The following is a 12,161-nucleotide window of genomic DNA, read 5'->3' as shown; positions in this document are numbered from 1 at the left end:
AAGGAAAAATAAAAGGTGGTGCACATTCTCACAATGGAACCCTGTGGCTACATTTACAAGACTGAGGCACAGCTGTACACATTGACTGGAAAAGACATTAGCATCAATGCCGTAAGTGGGGCAACAAGCTGGAGAACAAACGACACAGGATGACTGCATTTTGCCACCAAAAAAGTTAGTCCATGTATTTACAGGTTCATTTAAGCATAGAAGATTTTATATTAAATTTTTAAGTTTCTAAGAGTACAAGTTGAGACAAACAATCTTTTTGTTACTTTTTCTACTTCTGTTATTTGATATCATGTACTTTTTTTTAGTTACAAGAAAAAATAACACAGTAATTAGTTTCAGACAAGGCCTCCCACTATAAAAATAAAACATGGCAAAGAACCGTTTTCAGGGATATTACGACAAACAGTGCAAGACTGTGATCACTGGGAGAAGAGAAACAGATGAGCTGAGCCCCAGGACCATCCTTGTTCTCTGCCAGGAAGTACTTTCCAGACCACAATGCAAAAAGAGGGACCTCCGCAGTTCCTGCTGTGGCCCAGTGGGTTAAGAATCCGGCTTGCATCGGCTTGGGTGCTGAGGAGGCATGGGTTCGATAACCTGCCCGACACAAGGAGTTCAAGGATCCCCGAGTTGCTGCAGCTGCAGCAGAGATCACAGCTGCAGTAAGGATTCAGTCCCTGGCCTAGGAACTTCCACCTGCAGCTGTTTTTTTTTTTTTTTTTTAAAGGGGGGGGGGGCCTCAAACAGGAGGCAGAAGTCTCAGTGAACTGAGATAAAGAACAGAGCTTGGGAGTTCCCGTCATGGCTCAGTGGTTAACGAATCCGACTAGGAACCATGAGGTTTCAGGTTCGATCCCTGGCCTTGCTCAGTGGGTTAAGGATCCGGCGTTGCCTTGAGCTGTGGTGTAGGTCACAGACGCGGCTCGGATCCTGCATTGCTATGGCTCTGGTGTAGGCTGGTGGCTACAGCTCCAATTCGACCCCCAGCCTGGGAACCTCCATGTGCTGCGGGTGAAGCCCTAGAAAAGACAAAAAAAAAAAAAAAAAACAGAGCTTGTACTCAGCCATAAAAAGAACAAAATAATGCCATTTACAGCAACATGGATGCAACTAGAGATTATCATACTAAATCAAGTATGATATCACATGCTACCAATTATACATGGAATCTAAAATATGGCACAAATGAACTTATCTACAAAACAGAAATAGACACACAACATAGAGAAGAGACTTGTGGTTGTCAAGGGGAAGAAGGGAGAGAATGGGATGGACAAGGAGTTTGGGGTTAGTAGATGCAAACTAGTACATTCAGAATAGATAAGCAATGAAGTCCTACTATACAGCACAGGGAACTATATCCAATCTCTTGGGATAGACCAAGATAATTTAAGAGAAGGAATGTATGTGTGTGCATATATAAATATATATGCATGTATGACTGGGTCACTTCGCCGTACAGGAGAAATTGGCACATTATAAATCAACTGCAATTTTTAAAAATATCTTTAAAAAATGAACGGCATTTAGAGCTACTAAGCTGACTAGACTTTGCAAGACAGCCTTCCAAAGAGAAGTGAGTGAGGCAAAAAAGGAACTTTTAAAACCTGCAGATAGGAAACTTTGGGTCTCTGACCAAACACAAAACTGCACACATATGAAGAGATTCTACAAGACCAAGGACAGGAAAGGTACCAGAGGAAAAACAGCTACAAGAGCTTGGAGAGGATTTGAAAAGGTACAAGTTCCAGCTAGTTGCAAGTGGAAAGACTCCACAGAACACTCTGAGCATCTATAAGACATCCTAGAAAGGCCCCCACTTAAAGTAGATCTGATCTGGCCCTAAAGTCAAAGATACTCTAAACTGTTATCTTACAGGAAAGAAAAAAATCTTACAAATTAAGCCAAGCCACAAAGAAATCAACTACTTCCTACAACAAAACTCAATACTCTATTAGGGAAGATACAATATCAAACACTCCAAAACAGTAACTTAAGTACACAATCTAAATTGCTAGATATGGGAAGCAGAAAAATATAACCCATAACCGTGAGAAAACTCCTGTCAGTAGAAACAGACAGAATTAACATATATTGAGGAATAAGCAAATAAGGACTTCAATACAGTTATTAAGACATATTTAGGGATACAAAGTAACACATAAGCATCAGAAACAAAATAGGGACTCTCAGCAGAATCTGATACAAACTATAAAATATCAAACCATTTTTAGAAATGAAAAAGGCAGAGCTCCCCCTCATGGGGCAGCAGAAATGAATCCAACTAGGTAGGAACCGTTGCTGTGAGCTCTGGTGTAGGTTGCAGACATGGCTCCAATCCGGCCTTGCTGTAGCTGTGGTGTAGGCCAGCGTCTCCAGCTCTGATTAGACCCCTAGCCTGAGAATCTCCATGTGCTGCAGGTATAGCCCTGAAAAGAAAAAAAGAAAAAAGAAAAAAGAAAAAGGCAATACCTAAATTAAAAAAAAAAAAAAAACTGGATGGATTTAAAAGCATATTAAACACTGCAAAAAAAAGAAATATATATAAGCTTCTACCTACAAGATTTTGCAAAAGAAACTATCCAAACTAAGAATGGAGGGAAAAACTGAAGAAATAGAACATCAGCAACCAGTGGAATATACATCCAATCTATAATATATTTGGCATGCCAGAAAAGAGAAGAGACTGAGTTAAATCTTATTTGAGTTTTAAATAATGTCCATCAATCTTGCAAATGTGATGAAATCTACAAATCTACTCATCTTAGAGGCTTAATGAACCTAAAGCAGGATAAACTGGAAAAACAAAATCAAGTCATGTAATAATCAAGTTTCTGAAATCAATTATAATATCTTTGAAGCAGCTGGAAAAAAAGACATTACCCACAGGAAAACAATATCAAAGATTACTGATTTCTCATCAAAGCAATGCAATGATATCTTTAAAGAGCTAAAAGAAAAAAAAAAGTCAACCTGGAATGCTACATCCAGAGAAAATATTTTACAAAAATGAAGGCAAAAAAAAAAAAAAAAAGATGGTTTCAGAGCACCACTGAGAGAATTTATCAAAACATCCGCATTGTAAAAAATATTAACTGAGTTCTTCAAGTTGGAAAACACTATCGAGCACCACTGAGAGAATTTATCAAAACATCCGCATTGTAAAAAATATTAACTGAGTTCTTCAAGTTGGAAAACACTATCAAACAGAAGCTCAGCTTTACAGAAAGATAAAGTTGAAAAGTAACAGAAATGGAAAATAGAAGTAAAAATAGAAGATTTGTCCTTGCTTTTCAATTTCTTAAAGTGGCCTGACAACAACAACATTACAATGGTTTAACATTAAAAAGTCAGACAACAGTACAAAGGAGTAAGAGGGAATTGATGCACAGTGTTTAATAAAATAATATTTAAATATACACTGTAAACCCCAGAACAAATGCTAGAATTAAAGAAAAGAAATAGGACAAAGAAGGTAAAATTAAACCTAACTAGTTCAATAATTGCATTAAATGTAAATGTTCTAAACGCAAACTGTCAGACTGAAAAAACAGTCTCAAATTATATTCTTTCTACAAGAAATGTACATTTAATACAGATACACAGATAAATGTAAAAGGAGAGAAAAAGATACATCATACAAATGCTAATCATAAAAGAGCTAAAGGGACAATACTAGACAAAATAGAATCCAGGACAAAAAGTATTACTGGAGATAGAATAGGACATTTCAACACAGTAGAGGAGTCTTTTCAGAGTCATTTCATCAAGAAGACAAAATAAAATATGTAGGCCCATAAAAACTAGAATCCTTAAATACATAAAGACTGATGGCACTAAAGGGTAAAAATAAACAAATACAAAATTATATTTGGAAACTTAAACCTTCCTCTCTCAAGAATTGATAGAACAATTAGAAAATCAGTAGACATAAAAATGTTAACAGCTCTTAACATCCAACTTAATGTAATTGACATTTATAAACCACTATTCCCAGTAACTGCACCATATGCAAGAATCAAATTCTTTTGAAGACAGAATTCTTTTGAAGAGAGACCATATGCTGAGCCATAAATCAAGCCTCAATAAATTTAAAATCATATTGAACATGTTCTCCAACCACAAGATAGTATCAGTAACAAAAATGCTTATATTAGAACAAGTTTAAATGCTTATAGAAGAAAAAAGTGTTTCAAGTCAGTGACCTAAAACTTCCATCTTCCATCCAGATCAACATGAGCAAACTAAATCTAGTAGGCAGATGAAAGGAAATAATAAAGATAAAAACAAAAATCATGTCAAGACATAAAATATGTTTGTAGGTGCCTATGGGTAAGCTGATAAGGCTGCTGGGAACTGGAGGCCACCAGTCTGAGCATGCACTGTGGCAGCTGCAGGGCTCCTGGAGGGCTGACAGGACCTCAGCTCACCCACAACAGGTAAGCTGCTGCTTAGCATCAGGAAGGTCTGGTTTATGGTATCTCAAAATCACAGGTATGAGAAAAATCTCCTGATTTGACATAGTACAGCTCTAAAAATGTCTAATTCCTGGAGTTCCCATCGTGGCACAGTGGTTAACGAATCCAACTAAGAACCATGAGGTTGCAGGTTTGCTCCCTGGCCTCGCTCAGTGGATTAACGATCCGGCGTTGCCATGAGCTGTGGTGTGGGTTGCAGACTCGGCTCGGATCTGGCGTTGCTGTGGTTCTGGCGTAGGCCGGTGGCTACAGCTCCGATTCGACCCCTAGCCTAGGAACCTCCATATGCCATGGGAGCGGCCCAAGAAAGGGCAAAAAGACAAAAAAAAAAAAAAAGTCTACTTCCTTGTGCCATTTTTAGGTCACTATTCAAGACAGAAAGAGAAGACTGAATTACTACTTATGGCCTGGCCAACATAGCCAAAACAAGTTGCCAGCCATGTTTAAAATATCCTCAAATAGCATTTATTTTATAAAACAATAATTGAAAAATGTGAAAGTGAAACCAAATCGCTCCTATCTCAGTTTGCAGACTGTAATATGTAGTTTCAAAAATGCATTAGCAACAATCTGGCTCCTTCTCTCCAGGCATACACAGGAAATATCATTTGGCATATGAGAGTTATTCCCATAAAGATGAGTCTGATAATAAGCAAATGATCATTACCTCACATTATATGAAATGGAAAGAAGCCATTAATGCAGCATTAAAGTCATAAATTCACACATTCAGAAGCCAACAAAATAAAACATTAGTTCTCAAAGCATTATTATCTCATCCATGCTGCCACATTAACTGTAGACAGTAAAAGCTCTAATAAATATTACAATTTGTGTGAAATACAGAAGGGTTAAGCTTCCATTTTCATGTTAACTTACAAATTTCTAAGTATTGGCTCAGAGCCGGCGTCCAAAGACAAAGCTCAAAGAGGCCCTGTGGGTCTGGATGACTCCGACATTCTGAGCAGACTTCTCAGAAGCCCTCTGCAGGCTCCCCAAGTCCACACCCAAAAAAAGAGGGAGGCACTGGAGAAAAAGCAATTGAATATCCCCAAATTACCCTTCTGGCAACTTCTTGATCCCTATACGTTATTTAAGCCGAGCCTTGTCTACCTTAATAAATGTTGGTGAAGAGACTATAGGAAACAAATTCAGAAAATGCTACAGCTCCATTTAGGAATTCACAAATGCTACGTCCCTTCTATTATGCTCAAAAAGATACTATGTCAACAGGGCCGCTTATCTATGTTATTGTTCCAGATGTGGTATGTATACACACTTGTGTGCAACAGGAATAACAAATATGAATATGACAATTATCTATAAACGTGTGTACAACATACAATATATATAACACACACATACATATGCACGCCATAATGAATTTCTAAAATTAGTTCACAGGAAATAGGTTTATTCGTAGATTCTTTTATAAAAATCATTTTAATAGTTCCCAGGTGCCATTAGCCACTTGACATGGCCAAAAACTGTATCTACTATGTGTCATTCACCATGCTAGGCACTCAGAATGAAGAAGTTAAGGCAGGAGCCCTGCCTTCAAAGAATTTACAGTCTAATTAGGAATCAAGCAAGCAAACCAGCAATTAAAAAAGGAAAGTAGGCAAGGCTACGTGTAGTGTGTAGTGATGGAAGTACAAAAAGTCCTACAGAAATAAAGAAATATACACAATTTACGAGGAAGAGAGCAAGGGAGAAAGTTTCCCAAACAGCTGATGCTTGGACAAAAACATGCAGGACTAATTAATTAAATGTAAAGATGGGAGCTTCTAGATTCAAAGAACGATCTGTACCAAAGCATGAAAAGCACAATGGGGCTAGAAAATTGCAAGCTACCTTGTACTAAACGCAGGGCATATGGCAGGGGCATCTTACAGGACAGAGATGCAGACTTTGAAAGGTCTCATGTTCTGAGCTAGCTACTAAGAACTGCATAACAGTACTAGGTAGCAATAATGGTAGCTTACTGTCTCTTAGGTACTTAGCATGTTAGACATTATGCTAAGAGCTTTACACATCGATGAGTTCACACTTTTCCACAACCCAATCTGCAAAATTATGCTCATACTACAGATAACCGAAGTTCAGAGAATTAAAGTAACTTGTCCAAGCTTAATATCTAGAAAGCAGTAGGGCCAGACTTGAAGAGTAAACGCTACAGAATTCTCATTGAAGAATGGTCATTTTGACAAGCAGTGTAAAGAAAGGATTAGTGAAAGGCATACGGAAGAAAACCTTGTCAGGAGACTGTTGCAAGAAACCAAGTAAAAAAATATTAAGTGGAGTTCCCACTGTGGCACAAAGCGATTGGCAGTATCTCTGCAGCACCAAGATGCAGAATTGATCCCCGGCCCGGCACAGTGGTTAAAGGATCCAGCATTGCTGTAGCTGCAACTCAGATTCAATCCCTGGTCCAGGAATTTGGTATGCCGTAGGGCGGCCGAAAAAAGAAGAAAAAGAAAATGTTAAGGACCCGAATTGGGGCTGTGATGGCTGCAGTGCACAAGCAGGAACCAAGAGCCATTTAATTGGATTCCCAGGACGTGGTCAGTTAAGTTAAAACGTAAGGCTTCTCCACTGGGCACTCGGCATAAGTACAATGAATTATTTCGCTTCTCCCCCTTGATTTAAGGCCTTAAATCAAGGTAACCTGTTTATTGTACATGTAGTGCCTAGGATAACAGCACCTGGCATACGGTGGCAACTAAAATATTTGTCAAAGACAGAAAGGAGGAAGAGAGAGAAGGGAACAGAAGAGCCAATCTCTAGATTTTTGGCTTGGTCAAATAATGGTACCTACCACTGGCCAGGGTACTGAGAGAACAAGGTACTCCAGGTAACACAAGGGAAGGAAGAGATTATACGAAGAGGAGGTAAATTTATATAAACATGTAGGAAGTTCCACATTTGCTTTTAAGTGACAAATACACTATGTGCAAGAGAACTCCGTAAGAACTCTGTTACTGGGAGTTTCCTAGTGATCTAGAGGTCAGGACTTGGTGCTTTCACTGCTGCAGCCCAGGTTCAATCCCTGCTGTGAACTGAGATTCCCCATCAAGCCACTGCACGTTGTATACCCCCCCCAAAAAAAGAACTCTATTCCTACTTTATCCGTATAAAGAATACTGATTTTGACAGACTAATAGAATTTGTATCACCATTCACATGGGACTCAAAACATTTTTAAAACATTTCCTCTTTAATACTGTGAACACATCTGGACAGCTGACAATAAGAAAAATGAAAAGGAAACTGGCCCTAGAATGGTGAATCTAAGCTTAAGACCAGCCTAGGGAATCCTCCGTATTACCACTGTTTTGTAGATTTCAGAACCACCCAACACCTTCCTTTTCTTTGCTCTCTCATTGTCGATTATCTCTTTTCTCCTAGCACTGCTTTAAGACACAACAAACATACCATGTTCTTCCGGTTAAATGGGCAAGTGCATGGGAAGCACTAAACACAATGCCCGACATGCAGGCAGGACACGACAGTGGGTGTCATCGTCACCACGACCACGATTATCATCACGTGACTCCTACAACCTACCCCACTGGTAAAGAAACACAGGGTCAGACAGATGGCACTGCAGGCCCTGGACATAACACCTACGTGATGGATGAGTTTACCCAACAGCACCTTCTGAGCCGTTTCCCTCCCCTAGGGCCCCCCCTGCTCTTTCACGCACTGCTCCAGCAGATTCAAACACTCCCCATTTTCTCACCTTCTACTCATTCCTCAGGCTGCTTTCCAAAAGCCACTTTTCCCCAACAGTCTCATCTCACACTAAACTCTCACTCTGAATCTCTCCTTCATCAGATCTGCCAAAGCCTGTCAGCACCCATGTGAGTGTCTATCTGCCTCACGAGGGAAGGGATCATGCCTGGCTCACAATCACACTCCCAGGACTCAGCAAAATGGTTCAATACATCAGTGACAGTAAATTTTTGCTGAACCATATCAAAGAATGACCAAACCCCAGACTATGTACTAGTTTATATTTGACCAACAATTGACATGTCTACAAACTATTTTCTGCACTGAATTCCAAATAAAAGACTAAAGTGCTTACAAATTCACTGTCCTAAAATTGGCTTAAACTCTTTTAAAACAGTTTCAATTCCAAATCTCTCCAAAATTCACATATTAAAGCAGAAGATTTAAGAAAGAAAAGTCAGTTAAGATGTTTTTTAATTATTTTAATACAGTCATAACCTTTGTCAATAAACAATTAATTCTTCTGACTTAAATACTGTCAACTGCTCCAGATTCAAATTTTTCATTTTCAAAATATTTTGCCAACTCTTACCTTGACATTTCCCAATAATAGATGTAAAGTCATCCTTTGCAGACCTGCAAAATACATATAAAATTAAGGCAACAGTTTTGCCACAACAACACTACTATACAGTGCTATAAACCACCACAAACATGGACGAGACAACTTCTCTAGACAACACTAAATCATTCCTTCTCTCTCATGGATGGTTTGTGTCTCAAAGAAGAGCTCGTCCCTGGTGACTATGTTTTCTTCCAATCCATTATTCCACTAGGAACATAGCTACACTAGAAACAGTGTTACAAGCATGAGTAATTTTAAGCACTCTCTTTTAATATAAATAGAGATGTCTGGACCCATCCCCAAAAACTGATTCAGTAAATCTGGGATGGGGCCCCAAGTATAACTCCCTCCCCCACAGACTGATCCTGTTTAAGAACCACTGATCTATATCATATTACACAGTTTAATCACTTAGGGAAAAGTGTCTTGTTTTAATAGGTCATATAATATTTCTATCAGTGACCTATTTAATGTCTGTGATCTTGAAATATATACCAAAGTAGTCTAATTATTAAATCTTCAAAAATGAAAATAGGTAAACCTTCCAGAAAATAATTCAGTAGTAATTATAAAACTTTAATGTCCATAGTATTTGATTCAGCAAGTTCTATAAAGTTATCCCTAGGAAATAATTAGATATACACAGATATCAAAGAAATTAATGCAGTCTAATTTATGAAAGAAAAAACATAGCCAGTATAAAAGGTTTATTAGCTTTTGCTATGTACACTCAATGAAATATTATACAATTACTATTGACATGGAAAGATGCTGACAATATATAAATTTTTTAAAGTTACCAATAAAAAGGTATCCAATACAGAGGATCTTTCTACTAAATACATATGTATCATACACACAGAAAAGTTCCAAAGAACATACACCAAAATGTTAATAGTAAACAACTTTTGGATAGTGAAATTTGTTCTTTCATAAATACTTAACTGCATTTTCTAATATTCGTGAAATGACTAAGCATTACCTTTAAAGCAATTTTAAAGTCTCCAAGATTTTTAGCCACTTGTTAAAATACTACGTTTTAACAAAATTCAGGTACAAATATGAAAGTACATTTCCTCAGTAAATTAGACTCTAGCCTCCATGTGGCACAGAGCAGAAAGGACATGATCTTTGACGTGAAGCTGACCTGATTTCAGCTCTCTGGGTAATCGGACAAAATATTCAGTATGATTTAATTTTCCCTTCAATAAAATATGATAAGCGACACCAACTTCACAGCTTAAGGGAAAAGATTAAAGAAGACAGTACATATAAATTTGCATCAACTAGACCCAAGTCAAGTGGCATAGACACACTGAGGAATTTGGAACGATTAGCCAATGGGGACCTGCTGTATAGCACAGGGAACTCTACTTAGTGTTCTGGGATCATCTATGTGGGAGAAGAATCTGTGAGAGAGAATGGATATGCGTTTATGTATGGCTGGGTCACTTTGCGTAGTGCAGAAATTATCACAGCCTTGTAAATTAACTATACTTCAATAAAACTTCTAAAAATAAATAAATTTTTAAATGTTCATTATTTGATTCTTAATATCACAAATTGCAGTTTGTTCTTTTTGGTGGAAAAGAAGAAAGAAGGAGACATAAATTTGTTTTGTCAAAACTTTACAGAATTTATTCACTTAAGATAGTTAAGCAAATTGGGTAAGGGGTGGCTCTTCTTATAAGGAGCCCTTATTTTAGTGCTTTTCGTTGTGTTCTGTGATGGTTTCTAATCGGTCCCCATACATATAACAGCAATAGCCCATAGTCATAAGAAACTGTTACTATTTAGGAAAAAAGGAAGTATGTACTGGCCACTTATAATCTGCAACTACCACTGCACTGTAAATTAACAGAGCAATTCACAACAAGTCACCTACCCATGTGAGCCCCACACACACAAGTAGGTTGACTGTGCCACCTTGGAGCAGGCAATTAGAGGCATTTGCCTCTCACCACAAAACCAAAGTCAGCAAACACCAGCCCTAGTCTCCTTTTGCAAAAGGCAGAGCTCTCTCCTAAAACTAAAGTAGGTTTCAGCTTGGCAGTTTTCCACAAAAACCATTTCCTTTGTATAACTGCTCCCTAATATCAAATAATAACCACAGAGACTAAAATTACCTTTCATATTCTAACCCAATCACCAAATAGTGACTGAATACTAGGTTCCTACCACTATTACTACTGGAGCCAGTTTTGGATTGTAGGTGCTCTTCACCGTAATATACCATGCGGAATAGAAAAAACAATCATCTTAAAATTCAGGCACAGAGGACGGGATTAAGATGGTGGAATAGGAGTTCCCATCATGGTGCAGTGGTTAACAAATCCGACTAGGAACCATGAGGTTGCGGGTTCGGTCCCTGCCCTTGCTCAGTGGGTTAACGATCGGGCGTTGCCATGAGCTGTGGTGTAGGTTGCAGACGCGGCTCGGATCCTGCGTTGCTGTGGCTCTGGCATAGGCCAGTGGCTGCAGCTCCGATTCAACCCCTAGCCTGGGAACCTCCATGTGCCATGGGAGCAGCCCAAGAAATAGCAAAAAAAAAAAAAAAAAAAAGATGGTGGAATAGAAGGACTGGAGCTCAACTTCTCTCCTAAAAACAACAAAATTCACAACTAAAGTCTGAGCACTCTTTATCCAAATGGACCAGAAACCTTAAAAGGTATCCTACTCCAGAAGAAAAAGAGGACACATCAAGAGGTTGGAGGGGCAATTTCGTGATATAAACAACCCCATTCCTCCCAGGTGGGAAGCTCCACAGACTGAAAACTAACTGGTTCACAGAGACTCACCTACAGGAGGGAGAGTTCTGAGCCCCACATCAAACTCTCTCCCTGTGCCAGATCCCCACACGTGAAAGAGCCCCGGAGCATCTGGCATTGAAGGCCAGTGGGGCATGTGCACAGGAGCTCCATGGGACTGGGGGAAACGGAGACCCCATTCTTAAAAAGCACACACAGACTTTCATGTGCACTGGGTCCCAGGGCAAAACAAAGTCTCCATGGGAATCGGAGTCAAACCTGACTGCAGTTCTTGGAAGACGTCCTGGGAAAACAGGGGTGAATGTGGCTTGTTGTGAGGGAAGGACACTGAAAGCAAAGCTCTTGGGAATATTCAGCAGCCATGCCTTTCTCTGGAGGTGGCCATTTTGGGAAAATCTGGCCACACCCATCATTCAGCTGCTGAGAAGCCCCAGGGCAAACAACAACCCAGGTGGGATCACAGCCCCACCCCTAGGTAAACAAGCTACCTAAAGACCCCTCAGGCACACAACTGCCTCTAATCCCAACCAGAGACTAAGCCCC

The 12,161-nt window shown here is 39.1% G+C and overlaps 1 protein-coding gene across 1 annotated transcript in view; it reads right to left on the bottom strand.

Annotated features, from left to right (window-relative positions):
- The window catches only part of NBAS (NBAS subunit of NRZ tethering complex), a 360,775-nt gene that overhangs the window by 330,424 nt on the left and 18,190 nt on the right, over positions 1-12,161 (bottom strand). The window contains exon 6 of the mRNA XM_047782615.1: positions 8,818-8,861. Coding sequence (XP_047638571.1) covers positions 8,818-8,861 — 44 coding nt within the window. The remainder of the gene's footprint in view (positions 1-8,817; positions 8,862-12,161) is intronic.

Source organism: Phacochoerus africanus, chromosome 5 (assembly GCF_016906955.1).
Source record: "Phacochoerus africanus isolate WHEZ1 chromosome 5, ROS_Pafr_v1, whole genome shotgun sequence".
Classification (NCBI taxonomy): Eukaryota; Metazoa; Chordata; class Mammalia; order Artiodactyla; family Suidae; genus Phacochoerus; species Phacochoerus africanus.
This window is presented reverse-complemented; position numbering and strand designations above follow the sequence as displayed.